This window comes from Oryx dammah, unplaced genomic scaffold, assembly GCF_014754425.2.
Source record: "Oryx dammah isolate SB20612 unplaced genomic scaffold, SCBI_Odam_1.1 HiC_scaffold_19, whole genome shotgun sequence".
In the NCBI taxonomy this organism is placed as follows: domain Eukaryota; kingdom Metazoa; phylum Chordata; class Mammalia; order Artiodactyla; family Bovidae; genus Oryx; species Oryx dammah.
The window spans coordinates 93,145,563-93,162,592 of record NW_024070203.1 but is presented as its reverse complement, the minus strand read 5'-3'; the positions used below and the strand labels follow the sequence as shown (position 1 = coordinate 93,162,592).

At 44.2% G+C, this 17,030-nt stretch overlaps 1 protein-coding gene across 5 annotated transcripts in view; it reads left to right on the top strand.

Moving 5' to 3' along the window:
• Positions 1-16,618, top strand: part of MRPL13 (mitochondrial ribosomal protein L13) — a 43,182-nt gene extending 26,564 nt beyond the window's left edge. For 3 of the 5 annotated variants that reach the window (XM_040261793.1, XM_040261796.1, XM_040261797.1), the window contains 3 exons: positions 1,170-1,291; positions 15,369-15,428; positions 16,358-16,618. In XM_040261793.1, the coding sequence (XP_040117727.1) occupies positions 1,170-1,291; positions 15,369-15,428; positions 16,358-16,379 (204 nt within the window). In that variant the 3' untranslated portion in view covers positions 16,380-16,618. Of the gene's footprint in view, positions 1-1,169; positions 1,292-9,608; positions 9,679-15,368; positions 15,429-16,357 lie in introns of those variants that run through there. The other 2 variants (XM_040261795.1, XM_040261794.1) reach the window with 2 other exon arrangements.
• Positions 16,619-17,030: the final 412 nt, after the last annotated feature.

Below are 17,030 nucleotides of genomic sequence, written 5' to 3'. Positions count from 1 at the left end.
TACTCCATGCTCTTCGTTGTGTCAACCCCCGTTTAGAGCAGGTTATTCACTCCGTGCTCTTCGTTGTGTCAACCCCCGTTTGGTGCAGTTTATTCCATGCTCTTCGTTGTATCATCCCCTTATTATTTAGTGCAGTTCTCTCGAGATGCCTCTCAAGTACGTGCTTTACTCTGTGGTCTGCTTTCCGTTTACTCGGGTTCAGACTTTTTCACGTCTTACCTTTCTTTGCTTTTGTTTTTCTGAACACTCTGGAAGGCGCCATGAGTAGAGGCACGGGGTTTCAGCATAGACCAGTGCACGAGCGGCTGGAGGGGGCTTGCTCAGAGCCGCGGGCACTTGTGGAGAAGGGAAGTTGGAGGGGGCTGGCAGTGAGCGTGCTAGTGTGGCTCAGGAGTTAGAGCTGCGTCCGGAGAGATTCTTAGCCAAGGAGTAACTTCTTAAAAATCAGAAGCTTTTAGAAGCCATAATCTTTTGATTTTTCTTTCTATATCAGCCCCTAGCACAATTTCTGGTTCGTAGAAGTTCAGTAAATGCTTGCTGGCTAAATGACTCGAGGATCCAGCAGATTTTCATTTTTGAAAGGTTTTTTTTGGCAAAAACATGAAGCATAAATTGAAAAGGTTGTGGCACTGGAGGCAATAGGCCTTGTGCAAACAGTCATCAGACGAGACATTATGAGCGTGACCCAAGGCAGTGCTGCTTTGCTGCTGAAAGGAGGAGGAAAGAACTAAACAGCATTCAGAAAAAGTAGAATTTAGTGGCCAGATACTTGTCAAAATTGAAGATGTCTGACTTAGTATTAGAAATGTTTGTCAAGATTAAAATTTTAAATGTGTTACTATAAGCATTCTTCCGTTTATTGTTTCTTAACACTTACTAAGAATTACTAAGGGTTTCCCTGGTGGCTCAGAGGGTAAGGCGTCTGCCTGCAACACAGGGGACTCGGGTCTGACCCCTGGGTCAGGAAGATCCCCTTGAGAAGAGAATGGCTACCTGCTCCAGTATTCTTGCCTGGAGAATCCCATGGACAGAGGAGCCTGGCAGGCTACAGTCTGTGGGATTGCAGAGTCAGACACAACTAAGTGACTGACACACTTACACAAGAATTACTAATTAATTACGAAGAATAGATTTTAAGAAAATTAAGCCTAAATTTTTGTTTTATCTAGGATATACCAGAAGATATTCTTAAGAATTTAACAGAAGAGCTTCCTCAACCACGAAAAGTGCCCAGACGTCTAGATGAGTACACACAAGAAGAAATAGAGGCTTTTCCAAGAGTCTGGTCTCCGTAAGTCTCTCTTTTCTTTCCCAGCTTTGTTTTTATTGTCTTTTTAACCTGAGTTTAGTGTTTCCTATTTCGTTATCCAAATGATAAGGTCCTTGAAGGTGGGAAGTGTGAACTTTTTTCACTCCCTTGGATACTTTTTGCGGCTTTTCCCTACAAATAAACTCTAGCTGTAGATGGTAGAACCAAAAGTCTCAAAGTCTTAAGACTTTGCTAGGTAAGTGCAAGGATGTTCATAGGGGCCTGTAAATTATCAGATATTTTGTTTGGGATAGCATAACTTGGATTGATTATAGTCTCTTGGAATGAAACTGAATTGTCTTTACCTAAAACCGAGTAATTCTCCATTTTCGGGGTTGCTTCACGAAGCCAAGAGTGCGATCCAATGAGAGTCGTCCGTTCTGGACACTTTCACAGGCTGCCCAAGTAGAAGCATAAGAGAAGAAGCCCTGCTCTCCTCCCCTGCGCAGTGTCCCCCGCCCGTGGCCAGAAGCCTGCTCGGGCCCCACCCACGGCTCCGTCTTGCCATCTCTGGCGGCTTTGCCTGGCCTGCCAGGCTCTGCGTCACCTCCGCAGCTTACGCTCTTCTCCCTTCACAGCACTGGGCTCTCAGTAGCAGCCTGTACAGAACTGGCACCCCTTTCCTGCCGTCAAGCTCTTCCATGACTTCCTGCTATCACCTCTGCCTAACCCAGCGTGCCCCTCACCTCCTCCGCGGAGGTGACTCTCTCCCATTCTTTGGGCATTAGCTCAGACGTCTCGTCTCCTCGGAGGAGCCTCTCCTGAACTGCAGGAGCAGACTGCACCGGCCAGGCAGCTCTGTCACTGCGCTTACCTCCTCGAGAGCAAGGGCTGCATCTGCTCATCACTGCCGCCGCCGCAGCCCGAAGAGCCCCTCACATGACAGGGCTCAGAAAGGCTTACCGCGTGCACACAGAGTTTGCGCAGGTCTAGAGAGAACCACACATTGCCCCCAGGATACTTACCCAGTGCACTCTGGAGATCTGTGTCTCTCGAGTGGCCCTTTGGCCAGGTAGGTTTGTGAAAACTTGTTTTCCCAGAATTAATAGTGTGCCCAGGAATCTAATCCTTGATCTAACCATTATGTGTGTATATAACTTCACTCTTGGCACACACAAGTCTTTATTCCGTTTTAAATGTTTTTGACTTTGCTGACTTATTTCAAGGTTCACCTTTAATAAGTCTGCAAATAATGAGCAAAATAGTATTTAGTGATCAGTTATGTTAATACTTTCAAATCGCCCAGCACTCTGCTAGATGGTTTACGTACGGCGTTTGTAATTCTCTCACCGGTAAGAGAAATGTGTCATTCCTGTTTTTAAGACTGAGTCAGAGGTCTGGCTAATTGTAGTACAGCCTGAATTTGAAACTAATTCTAATCCTGTGTTCTTTCCACAAAAGCAAACTTTCATTGTGTTTTTCAACAAATATTAGCACTCTCTGCTGTGCAAGAGACTGCAGTAAGCAGTAGGACACGCGTGGGAGGGATCACCGGTAAAGCAGTTACGTCATTCAGTGACAGACTGCTGCTGAGTTTATACCACGTGCTGTACGGCTCATAGATGCCACAGGGGATACAGAAGATGAAACCTTTTAAATGTACCTTCTTTCACCTACATAGGGTCTTGTTATAAAAGAATGAGTTATTTTACTGTATTTAATCTCATGTGTTAAACACGCACGTGATTGTGTTTGCTGTCATCCCTCACTAGACTCCGTGGGGACCTGTATGTCATCTGGTTAGCACCGATCACAGTGACTGACTCATCAAGTAGGCACTCAGCAAACACTTACTGAATGAATAAATGAAGAAATAGAGTGTCTTTTTTATCAGGTTTTATAAATGAGGTTAGAAATAATCTTTAGGAGATATGAAGCTATTGATACTTTCATGAAATTTATATTTTAGGAAAAATCATTTTAAGTTGTTCTTAGAGATTTGCATGGTCATTTACTGAAGACATATCCAATCTGCCTTTTCCTAGTTAAACTACATAGAAGTTATATTTATCCTTAAAGCTCAGCCCACATAAACATAGAACATTTTTCTAGGAAAATGTTAACATTTGTAAAAGTTCTTTAAAGGAGATGTGGAATTTGCCACAATTTAATCCTTAACTTCTAGAAATCATTTATTAGCTTAAATTTACCAGTCTGAAAACTTTTCTTTACTAAAAATTCACAATAAAATAGACTACATGTAACATAGACATTTACTTCAAACGTAATAACTCTGGAAAAAGCAGACTCAGGCACTCAGTTGAAAAAAATGTTTTAATTTGGGGGCTTTACTAAATGTTCATTGCAGAAAATAAAAATATGGTATAAACATAAGTAAGTAACACCACCACACTCAGCATTCTGGTGTGCACACCTCCTGGCTCTCCGTGTTAGCTTCTGTGCTGTGTGTGTGTCTGTAGGTTTACAAACTCGGGGAATCACGATTTTGCCCGAAATACGGTGTCACTGCATGTGTTCCCGATTACAAGAGTTTTTCCCACAAGCATGATCTTCAGTGGCTATAAGATATGATTCCAGTTTTATTCTGTAGATCTAAATATCTCATACCTGATTTTCTTTCAGAAACCCTGTCATAATTCTTGCCAAGATGGGAAGCAGATCTTTTTAGAGACTGGAGACACCGAAGGCACTCTTTAGTTGCGTGACCACACACGCGTTATGCCTGTGGCCACGCTTGTCGTGGGCGCTCCGCAGTGTGTCCTCAGTGAGCCACACCAGCGTGATGCTGTAACAACCGCCCACAGCAGACTGCACTCAGTGTTGTTTCAGCTGAAGAGCACTGATCAGAGTGCTGCTTTTATTGCTAATGTCCTGGCTCATTTAAAACAAGCTAGAAGGTGACTGAGTGCCTTCTTTATATTAAGGGAAGTAGAAAGGGCTTTTCTAGAATTATTTTAAGGAGACTTTTGGTGAAACTTGGAGCCGCCTGACCCATGTTTCAGTTGTTATTCTGGAATGGATTTTCCTGCCCCTTCTTTCCGTCCAGGTTTGCCTGTGGCAGGAACACACACCGGACACCAGGCTTTCCTGTGAGCTTTAATAGAGTGAGACCTTTCCCACCACTACCACACAGTGTCTGCTAGCTTAGATGAGTGTACACTTACGCAGTTACAGTATACAGGTATTAAACTGTTCAACAGTTATTCTTCCGAGTATTAGAGCTGACACCAAGTCTAATTTTTTTTTTTTAAGTCATAGAATGCATATGACCAGGAAAAATATATATATACATTTTTGTATCAACCAAAAACGTATTGCCTAAGAAACAGGTGCTCTTTTAGGTCAGGGCCGTCTGATGGACTTTTCACGTCGATGCGTGGCTGAGCTAGTACAGAGCTGCTGGCTCCTGTGACTCGAATGCTCACACTGTGGCTAGTGTGCCTCAGAGTTGAGGTTCAAGTTTGCGTATGTGACTTAAGTTTTAGTGACCTCATGTGGCTTCTTGTTGTTCAGTTGCTAAGTCGTGTCTCCTTTGCGACCCCGTGGACTGTAGACCACCAGGCTCCTCTGTCCCTGGGATTTCCCGGCGAGAGTACTGGAGGGGGTTGCCACCTCCTTCTCCAGGGTACCTTCCCTACCCAGGGACGGAACCCACGTCTCCTGCATTGCAGGTGGGTTCTTGACCACCGAGCCAGCAGGGAGGCCCCTCATGTGGCTAGTGACTGCTTTAATGGACTGTTTTAGTTGTTTACTACTTAATAAAGTTCAAGGATAAAATAGGATCTATATTAGGATCACGATTAAAATATTTGACACACCATGCAATCCTTAAAAATGGGATTCCCCATTACTAATGGATTGGCTTTTATGAGAAAAAATTTTTTTTCTCCTTTTAGAGAAGGAACCAACTTAAAATGTGCTTTTGTTCCACCCCAAATAGCTAAGGCAAGAATATAATCTTCCTTTGGAATGTAGTAATTGGAAATTATTCAAGATAGATATGACAGGTAACCTGCAGAGACTTGACTGAAACAAATGTCCCTAGATTGCACCATAAATAAATAACATGAAAATAGCTTGCTCTGGTTTCTGTTTCCCTAGCAATAAAACCTAACACATTTATAGTATAAAAATGCACACTTTGTAATTGCAACTATCATGAGCTTTTGGTTCAGTGTGAGCTCTTCAGCTTTTCTGTTAGAGATGGAAATCTTTTGAGCAGCAGTAACAGTTGTCAGACTAAGCTTTGGATGACCTTGAAACCAAGTCACCCAGTAGGTGACTAACAAAATTGTATTAATTGAATAGCTAATCATTTTAAATCACTTAAAAAGTTATATCCCCTCGGGGCTAACTTCAGCATGCTCTAGGTTTCCTTATGCTGGTTGTCTGCTTATTTCTAAAGCAGTGGCACACAGGACGGAAAGAGGCTGGTGCTTATGAGGGGACTCCTAAGTGTGTCGCATGGCTAAAGCCATCTCCCCAGATGAGAAGTGTCGTCCATGCACCTCAGTTGAGTTAGTGTGTATCCTCGATGTGTTAGTATTTTTTACATCTCATGGATATAAACCTGTGTCAGAGATTGTTATGTCAGAGTATGCCATAAAGATTTAGCTTGCATTTCCTCACGCATTCGCCATATGAACATGGTGATTGTAGGGCGTGCACTTAGAACTTATTTCTCAAGGAAAAAATAGCACTATCTCTTCTCACAGTTCAGTTGCCTGAGATGGTAGCTTTCAAACGGTCAGCTTATTTTAATTGTCAATAATTATTTCCAGGATCATTGAGTTTTTGCCAACACGATACAAAACCACAACAATCATGGAAATTATAATGCTGTCACTGTAATGGAAATTTTCCATTTTGTAGGGTAAAAATAAAACTTGTTTCATTTGAAACTTTTTTAATTTTCAGTTTTTCAAAATTCCATAGGAGAGCTTTTCTTTGGAAGAAACTAGCTGTAAGGAAAATTTCAACTTGAATTGCTTCACAGTATCCACAGAATGATGAAACAAAACCAAAAAAGAAATGTGTTTTTTGACTCCTCACCCATTAAATCCGTAATGCTTTATTTTAAGCATAGCCCCCACCATTGCAGAGAAGCTAAGTGTGGAAAGTCTCAGCCTCCGTGAATGCTTGAAGACAGACTGTGGGATGAGAACTCGGCCCCTGGTCTGACACTGCCCACAGAGCGCCCTCAGAAGCGAGCCTGGGCCGGGGGAGGCTGCGAGGGTGACGGGCCCTGCAGTCGTCTTTGCTGGAAGCAGGGTTAGACTTAGGCAGTTTAACGGTTCATCCATCCAGCTCTGTAGAAAGGAAGACAGAGCCAGGAGTGAAAGCACGGCAGAGGGGCCTGGTAAGCATCCCGTCCAGGCAGTATGCAGCCCTGGAAGAGGCAGGGATGTGAGCTTTCTGCTTGCCCTCCATGTGAAAGCTGTTCATCCCCCAAATCTGCCCATTAAAAAATAATAATAATTTCACCTATGGCTTTATAAACATGTGCTTCAGATCAGAGACTTATTTAAGACAGTGGAGAGGAGTTTTACCTTTTCAAAACCCATGAGGAGCTGGTATCTGGGCATCTTCAGGATTTTCCATAACTATGTGCTAGTTCAGTCATGTGGCGTTTTCCTGCAAGATTTAACTTAACTTTGCTCCTCTCCACAGTCAGAAGCTATTGGCTGGGCTCAGGGAGCAAGTTCACGTTCCAGCTTTTCCATCATTTCAACCAGCTCAGCATTGGCTTAAACCATAGACCTCAACATTTCCAGTCCTGAATTTTGCTCAAATCAAGCCTTCTAAACTATACTGTTCTTTTGGATAGGAACACATTAGGACTGGTTGCTAAAATAAAAAGCAATCTCTGTGTAAGAAACCAAAACCAAATCATTTATATTCCATAGCCAAGAGAGCTGTGTCTTAAAAGTGACAGTTGAGTGCAACAATAATTCCTATTCATTTTGATTGAAAAAAATTTTGATTTTTAAAGAACTCAAACAGTCTTTTTTTGTATTGGAGCAAAGCTCATAGCTCAGAGGTTAAAGCCTCTGCTTGCAATGCGGGAGACCTGGGTTCAGCCCCTGGGTCGGGAAGATCCCCTGGAGGAGGGCATGGTGCCCACTCCAGTGTTCTTGCCTGGAGAATTCCGGGGACGGCGGAGCCTGGCGGGCTGCAGTGCCCGGGTCGCAGCGTCGGGCACGCCTGAGCGCCTTCCCTGTCCCTTCCACTCCCACTGGAGCTCGTTCACAGTGCTGTGCCGGTTTCCGGCGTGCAGCAGAGTGATTCAGTTATGCACACACACGTGTGTTCCTGTTCAGGTTCTTTCCCCATGCAGGCGGTCACAGAGTATGGAGTCGGGTTCCCTGCGCCGTACAGTAGGTCCTTGTCGATTATCTGTTTCATATATAAGTGTGTACGTGGGTTTCCCTGTGGCTCGGCTGGTAAGGAGCCCGCCTGCGGTGCGGGAGACCTGGGTTCAGCCCCTGGGTCGGGAAGATCCCCTGGAGGAGGGCATGGCGCCCACTCCAGTGTTCTTGCCTGGAGAATCCCGGGGACGGCGGAGCCTGGCAGGCTGCAGCCCGCGGGTCGCAGCGTCGGGCACACCTGAGTGAGCACACACAGCGCAGTGTGTGTGTCAACCCTGGCCTCCTAATTCGCGCCCCCTTTCCCCTTTGGTTACCCTAAGTTTGCTTTCCGTGTCTGAGTCTCTTTCCATTTTGCAGACAAGTTCACGTGTATCATTGTTAGATTCCGGACACAAGTGATGTCGTGTGACATTTGCCTTTGCTTCGTGTGATAATCTCTAGGTCCGCCCATGTTGCTGCAGATGGCAGTGTTTCATCCTTTTTACAGCTGAGCAGTATTCCATTGTGCCTAAAAGTCAGTTTAGTTTCAAAATTATGTAGGGTAAAATTGAAGACAGACTGTGGGATGAGAACTCGGCCCCTGGTCTGACACTCGGCCTTCTGGTCAGGCTGGTGGTTCAGTGTCTGGGTGAATGAGTCTGGTGCACCCACTGTTGCTCTGCCTGTTACCTGTACAGCTGACATCTTCAGTTCAAGGAATGTGAACTGGAATCCCAGATTTCCTGGGATGGTTTATTCTAAATAATTCCATTTTTCCAGTGAAAGTGACTTAAAACTCTGTCAACCTGACCATTTATATCTCTTAAGATTATTCCACTATCCAGATTTTATCCTAGTCTTTGAACTGTTTTCTTGGAGTAAGCATTTTACTTATTATTTAGAAGTGAAGAGATATAAAGCCTAAAGGAGAGTAAAATATTTTTGAAATTTATTACACTTAAGTTATACTCAGTTTCATGAATTTACAATAGAAATTTGAATGCTATTTTTCCTTTGGAAAATAAATTCATCATAATGGGATGAATACTATTGTATCTCTATTTGAACCACAGTATAAACCATGTGTTTTATAGCTTTTTCATTTTATTAAAAAACCAAATGCATTTTTTTCTGCCATTTTACAATGAAAGCTAAAATTTCCAAAACGATTTTTCCTGAACTCAGACTCTCCCTTCACAGCAGTGCCCCCAGTTTCAGGATGACGCAGATGTGTTGGTTTCTTTGCGTTCTGGGTTCTGAACGTGAGTGTCTGCATTTGTGAGAGGTGTCTGCTCCATTGTAACCAGCAACGGTGTTGTGCTTGTGTAATTTGACACGTGGCAGCTAGTGTTTTCCATAAGGTTACGTGTGGTAAAGGATTTGCTATAGCAAATGGGGAACCATGTGAGCTGCGGTACGACTTTAGATGCCCAAGCAGTCACAAGCACCATAGGATGCTTTCTACAGCTCCCACAGGCCTTTGCGTTTTCATTCGAAAAAAGTAATATTATTGTGCAAAGCTACATTGCTTTTAAAGTCAGTTTTCTGCTGGCAACAAGTATTAAGTTCTAACTGAGTTGTTGCTGTAAAGCACTGAATACCTATGAAAGTTTAGCACACTTTAGAAAATGAGTTAAAGAAAGTCTTGTGCAGGCAAATGCTTTGAAGATACATTAATCTCCCAAGTAAACCCTAAGTGCGTATATGAGAACATCAGACTTTACGCTTTCTCTTCAGAGGTCAGTGTGTGTGTCTCCCTCTGTTAAAAACTCTCTCTGAAGACAGGCTGCGTCTCGCTCTCTGCCGTTTCCAGCACCCACCTTGGACCTGATGCTCAGGAATCTTGGTTGAAGGAGACTGAATGAGTGGACTCTTACCTCCCTTAAAGAGGAACTGACTTTCAATTCATTGCGTGATGTATTCATATGTTGGTCTTTGTTTATCTAAACACTGCTTAATGCCTCTAGCTGAACTAAATCTTCTCTCAGCAGTCTGCTTCGGTGCAACTCTGGTGTCCCCAGTTTTGGATGCTCTGTATCACATTGATAAAGAAAAGCTCATGGTAATTTCATTAATTTAGGTTTTATTTCTATCAGTAACTTTCTATTAAGAATTAATAGGTATTAGCTTTTTATAACCGGAGAAGGCAATGGCACCCCACTCCAGTACTCTTGCCTGGAAAATCCCATGGGCGGAGGAGCCTCGAAGGCTGCAGTCAGTGGGGTCGCTGAGGGTCAGACACGACTGAGTGACTTCACTTTCACTTTTCACTTTCATGCATTCAGTTCAGTTCAGTCGCTCAGTCGTGTCCGACTCTTTGCGACCCCATGAATCGCAGCACGCCAGGCCTCTCTGTTCACCATCTCCCGGAGTTCACTCAGCCTCACGTCCATCGAGTCCGTGATGCCGTCCAGCCATCTCATCCTCAGTCGTCCCCTTCTCCTCCTGACCCCAGTCCCTCCCAGCTTCAGAGTCTTTTCCAATGAGTCAACTCTTTCCATGAGGTGGCCAAAGTACTGGAGCTTAGCTTTAGCATCATTCCTTCCAAAGAACACCCAGGGTTGATCTCCTTCAGAATGGACTGGTTTGATCTCCTTGCAGTGCAGGGGACTCTCAAGAGTCTTCTCCAACACCACAGTTCAAAAGCATCAATTCTTTGGCGCTCAGCCTTCTTCACAGTCCAACTCTCACATCCATACATGACCACTGGAAAAACCATAGCCTTGACTAGACGGACCTTAGTCGGCAAAGTAATGTCTCTGCTTTTGAATATACTATCTAGGTTAGTCATAACTTTTCTTCCAAGGAGTAAGCGTCTTTTAATTTCATGGCTGCAGTCACCATCTGCAGTGATTTTGGAGCCCCCAAAAATAAAGTCTGACACTGTTTCCACTGTTTCCCCATCTATTTCCCATGAAGTGATAGGACCGGTTGCCATGATCTTCGTTTTCTGAATGTTGAGCTTTAAGCCAACTTTTTCTCTCTCTTCTTTCACTTTCATCAAGAGGCTTTTTAGTTCCTCTTCACTTTCTGCCATAAGGGTGGTGTCATCTGCATATCTGAGGTGATTGAGATTTCTCCCGGCAATCCTGATTCCAGCTTGTGCTTCTTCCAGTCCAGCGTTTCTCATGATGTACTCTGCATATAAGTTAAATAAGCAGGGTGACAATATACAGCCTTGACGTACTCCTTTTCCTATTTGGGACCAGTCTGTTGTTCCATGTCCAGTTCTAACTGTTGCTTCCTGGCCTGCATACAGATTTCTCAAGAGGCAGGTCAGGTGCTCTGGTATTCCCATCTCTTGAAGAATTCTACATAGTTTATTGTGATCCACACAGTCAAAGGCTTTGGCATAGTCAATAAAGCAGAAATAGATGTTTTTCTGGAACTCTCTTGCTTTTTCCATGATCCAGCGGATGTTGGCAGTTTGATCTCTGGTTCCTTTGCCTTTTCTAAAACCAGCTTAAATATCAGGGAGTTTACAGTTCACGTATTGCTGAAGCCTGGCTTGGAGAATTTTGAGCATTACTTTACTAGCATGTGAGATGAGTGCAATTGTGTGGTAGTTTGAACATTCTTTGGCATTGCCTTTCTTTGGAATTGGAATGAAAACTGACCTTTTCCAGTCCTGTGGCCACTGCTGAGTTTTCCACATGTGCTGGCATATTGAGTGCAGCACTTTCACAGCATCATCTTTCAGGATTTGAAATTTAGCTCCACTGGAATTCCATCACCTCCACTAGCTTTGTTGATAGTGATGCTTTCTAAGGCCCACTTGACTTCACTTTCCAAGATGTCTGGCTCTACATTAGTGATCACATCATCGTGATTATCTGGGTTGTGAAGATCCTTTTTGTACAGTTCTTCTGTGTATTGTGGCCACCTCTTCTTAATATCTTCTGCTTCTGTTAGGTCCAGACCATTTCTGTCCTTTATCGAGCCCATCTTTGCATGAAATGTTCCCTTGGTATCTCTAATTGTCTTGAAGAGATCTCTAGTCTTTCCTGTTCTGTTGTTTTCCTCTATTTCTTTGCATTGATCGCTGAAGAAGGCTTTCTTATCTCTTCTTGCTATTCTTTGGAACTCTGCATTCAGATGCTTATATCTTTCCTTTTCTCCTTTGCCTTTGGCTTCTCTTCTTTTCTCAGCTCTTTGTAAGGCCTCGCCAGACAGCCATTTTGCTTTTTTGCATTTCTTTTCCATGGGGATGGTCTTGATCCCTGTCTCCTGTACAAGGTCATGAACCTCATTCCATAGTTCATCAGGCACTCTATCTATCAGATCTAGGCCCTTAACTCTATTTCTCACTTCTACTGTATAATCATAAGGGATTTGATTTAGGTCATACCTGAATGGTCTAGCGGTTTTCCCTACTTTCTTCAATTTAAGTCTGAATTTGGCAATAAGGAGTTCATGAAGGAAATGGCAACCCACTCCAGTGTTCTTGCCTGGAGAATCCCAGGGATGGGGGAGCCTGGTGGGCTGCCGTCTGTGGGATTGCACAGAGTCGGACATGACTGAAGCGTCTTAGCAGCAGCAGCAGCAGCTTTTTTTAACAGCATTTGAAACGTCTCCCAAAGTTTTCCTGAGGTTCTCAACTATTGTAAAATGAAAGCTGTTATCGTTTACAAATTGTTGTTCAGTCCCTAAGTCCTGTCTGACTCTTTGCCACTCCTTGGACTGAAATCCAGCAGGCTTCTCTGTCCATGGGGTTCTTCAGGCAAGAGTAGTGCAGTGAGTTGCCATTTCCTCTCCAGGGGATCTTTCTGGACCAGAGATCGAGCCCACGTCTCCTGCATTGGCAGGTGGATTCTGTAGCATTGAGCCACCTGGGAAGCCTCATTTCCAAACGTGTTACCAGTGTATAAACTCCGTGCTTCGTATTTGCAATGAAAGAAAGAACTATGGCTAATACAGACTAAATTACCTGTCATCCATTTGGCAAAAGATCAAGCCATTTCATTAAAGTTCATTAAGGTTTCAGACAGCATTTAAGTATCTGTAGGCTGAAAAGGAATATACTAGTTGCCAGATTTGTTGCTTTTAAAAATTACTTAATCTAGTAAGGAGAGTATGTAGATCTAAACATAAAATAGGATAAATATGTAAGCAACACCTGAGAATTCAATTCTGATTAACGCAATGTTGCTGTACATATATTAGCTTTTAAACTAAAACAGTTTTAAAAATTTAAAGAACTTTAATTCAGTGACATTCACTCAGTTAAAGCTACAGTTAATCCTTCTGTGATGATAGATGGCAAAGGAATTTTAGTATCTAGTCTCTGTAGATATTACCATAATTTATAATTAGCCATTGTTGTGTCAGAAAAGCATAAGACTGCCTATTAATAGAGGCCTCTTGTGGGTAAAGAGCCAGAAGGATGCTGTATATCCGCTGGAATCACCTCTTGCTCATAAGGAATTGTGTTGTTTTCTGTTGGGCACAGCATAGCTTTAGAAATTTCTCCTGAAAGTGTTTCTTCAGCATCTTTAGTCCCCTCCTCTGTCTTAGGAATAGCTCTGGGGGGGGGTCTGAGGCCCATGGACCAGAGTTGCCTCACAGGGGAGCTTGTTATAAGTGCAGAGTCACGACCTTTTACAGACTTGCCCGAGTCAAAATCTGCAGCTTTACAAGAACCCAAGTGATCCCATGCCCGCTGACGCTGGAGATGCACTCAGGCACGTGGCCCTCCCCTCCCTTTCTTGTACTGGGTGGCCTGCTTTTGGTGGAAGGGAGTGAGCAGGCCGAGCATGTTGCATGTGTCCCTGCTTTCCTTTGTGTGGGTGGAGAGAAAGACAGAACCACATTTAACGCAAACACGTCCTTCTTCCCATGGGGGTACCTCCTGAGGCCATGTAGTATTTTTAATTGCCTCCCACATAAGTTGATTTTTCTAGTTCTGCTAACATCTAAACTATCTAGTCCCTTGGCCATGACGCTGTTCTCCACACCACCCCCACCTCTGAAGCAAATTAATCACCTGCCAAAGATTCCAAAAGAGGAAAGGGTGACTTATGAGCGCAGTGATGTTTTCAAGGCGGTCACTACAGTGACAAGTATCTTAACGCCTCCACAGCACACAGGATGCTGTCCTAATTGCTGGACGCGTGAGATGGATCAGATCGGGCTGTGCCTTCCCTGATGGGCACACATGAGTAGAACGGGGCTTGCGAGCAGCGGGTCGGAGGTCTGCAGTGGGGCCCTGCCCCTCCCTGCCGGCCGCGTGTCAGCTTGTGGGGTTGACGACAGTCTTTCTCACTGTGTGGCTAGGAGGGTAACACCAGACCGTGCTTGTGGGGTAGTTAGTGTACTTCACGGCGTCTAAGCACCAGCACTGTCATCTACAGAGACACCAAATACTGTTTACGTTCAGAGCAGTGTTGACTCATTTACATAGGGCAAGTGCAGTTTGAGAAACTAATACAAGCAAGCATGGAGTTCCCTGGCAGTCTCAGGGAAAAGAGCCCTTTCTCAGAAAGGAAGAGTTGGGTAGCATTTCCCAGAACATGTGATTTTGTGGGTGGGTTTTGCAGGATTAGTCAAGTCTACCAGGCAGGGAAATGTCAGAGATATTTCAAACGCAGAAAATACCAAGTGCCCAAGTCCAGTGGAGTGAAAGTTCTTATCTGGGCAGCAGCAGGGAGTGTCGTGGGGCCAGGACAGACGGGCTGTGAAAGGGTGACTCGGAGCAGTCACCTGGGGCCGTTACGGAGGCTCATTCCGTGTGGACTTCTGAGACCTCTGAATCTGACAGAGTGGAGAGCTGGTGAAAATGCTTCCGCTGGGGAGGTGGGATAGCAGTCTGTGTTAGAGGCTCGGGCGTGGTCGGCTGCTGTGGCTGGAGAGCAGCAGTCTGCGTTAGAGACTCGGGAGGTCAGGCCGTCAGGCGCTGTGGCCGCAGGCTGTAAGAGACTCTCAGATGTCTTTCCCTTTCCCGTTTCCCCTAAACTCCAAATCCTGCTTACTGGCTGCCCGCCATGTCCAGACAGCATGTAGAAAACCAGGCTCCTTCCCTTCAAACTCTGTTCTGCCTGTATTCCCCTCCTGAAAACAGGTAGCGCTGCCGTTTCCCGCGTCCTTCCAGCTGAAGGCTGATCGTGACCCCTGAATTGCCCTTTGCAGCGGCTCCTTCCTCTGCGGTCCCTCCGCTCCCTCCCTCCCCTTTCTTAAGCCTCAGCTGCCCGAGTCCTGACGGGCCTCATCTCCATCCTCCGCACTGTCTCCGCAGGGTCACAGAATCAGCTTCGGTAGCCCCTTTCCTTCAGGCCACAGTCAAGCACGTTCACCTAACCCAACAGGTCACAGCCTTCGCACATGCTTCCTAGGGCACTCCTTAGTCCCGCGAAAGGTACCTTCATCATCTCATTGTGAATAAATGGGCTTTTGGTGTGAAACAACCAGACGGTGGCTAAGCACGCTTAATTTGGGTGGAACTGTAGAAACTCCTTGTCGGGACTCCTTGTTAGAATCTTAGGCTTCCTTCCAGTGGCATCACCACCTCCCTTTTTTAGCTATGTGGACCAGCTGGATGGGAGAAGAAATTGTTTCTTAAAAGACACTGGTGTCTCTTGACTGGGAGCTTGGACTGTATCGAGTCACGCCCGCAAGACTAGCAGGGCACATTTCGGAGCCCCTTCCAGCTATTGTTTATCAAGTTGACACTTCCCAGACTTTGGATTCGGTTTTTACATTTGAAAAGAGATTTCAAAAACAGCCACAAAATGCTGCGGTTTCCCTTCTTGTTACAGAACGATGATGGTGAAGCATGTTTGGATAATTTTAAAGTGTAATGTCATTCGTTTACTTAGATACCAGAAGCTGCTCTTCCTGTCCGGGCTATCTGGTCTTTTTTTTTTTTTTTAAGACGCTATAAATGTAGAAAGGGTGAGATAAGTTGTTTCAGGGCAAACAGTTCACTTTTTAAAGGAACTCAAACTATCGAATATTTTTACAGCTGTTTCAGAAATATCTATTTAGTTTACTTACTACTGAATTCATTCTGAAAATTCTGCAAGCGTCCAATACCCACAAATACACTGTTATAAAAAATAATGAGACACAGACACTTCTCACATTTTGTTAGTTCCTTTCCCTCATTTTCTCCACTTTTGAAATTTAACATTTCTCTGAAAATGTTCTTTGTTTTAATTTACTACTAGAAGGAACTGTCAGGTAAGATTAATCCTATAAATACATAAATGAAGGAAAGACCTTATGTATGTATATAGTAAAAGACCATATATATACATATACATACATGTATGTAATAAATGCATGTGTAATTAAAGTACCAAAGGACTGGTGTTTATACAATTGTTTTGTATGCTATTATATTAAAATTAAATTTAGTGTATGATATAATATAAATAGGGAAATTATTTGCTCATTCAGAATATACTATTATTAGTTAAATCCATATCTTTTTATATAATCCTTTCTATTAAAAGGGCTTTGGGGAAATTGAATTCAGGCTTATTTGTACATACATTCATGTATAGGCACGTGGGAGCCTATATTTATACTCTCGAAAGAACTTGGAAATTGCCACATAACTATTCTACTTTGCAGTAATTTGGCCTTAATGTTTTTCACCAAAAATTTAGACATAACATTTGGAGATATTTCTTGGTGAACAGTTACTTTCATTTTAAATTGGAAGACTAATCCTCCTGCATCAGGCAGGAGAAAGTGAAATAACGAGTCGTTAAAAAACTAAACACTGATTTTTGTCTTTCAGACCTGAGGATTATCGGCTGTAGGAGGAAGAAAATTTCAGAAAATAACGGTGTGGTGCTTGAAACTCCCTCCTCAGGGCAAGATGAAGCAATAGCTGCCTCCCGACAGGAAGCCTGCTCGGGGGCTGAAAGTTTGTCGGCGGGGGGTCGGGAAGGGACATCCCTTCCTTAGGAAACTGCAGTAAAATGTCACTTTATAGAATTGCTTTATTGTACAGTGCTACCTGAATGTTGGAAATAAGAATGAAACTGCCCCTTACTTAGTTCAGTGTCTCATTCAATGGGAAAAGCAGACCCAGGTCGCGCGGCAGCTGTGATCGCCAAGTGCCGTCAGCGCCGTCCCCTCAGCTCAGCTCCCGGTTCTGGGCGCCCGGGGCTAGGCCCTCCGCGCGTCTCCTTTCAGGGACTGTGGTGTGTGACCTACCAGCTCAGCAAGGCAGGGCTTGCCTGAGCTCCGTTCACGCTGCTTCCCCTTCTGTGTCCCACAGAGCTTGCTGCTTTCCGTGTCTGCTCCCCGAAACCTCACTGCCCCACCTGCGACGCTGTGTGTCCACGAAGCTCCTGTTGGCCCCTCTTCTCCTCTGTCCTGGGCGCTGAGACTGGCCTGCTGGAATCAGTGTGTCCAGCAAAGTCTCCTCTGTAAACTCAGCAGCTAAGACCCTGCGTTTGGGGTTT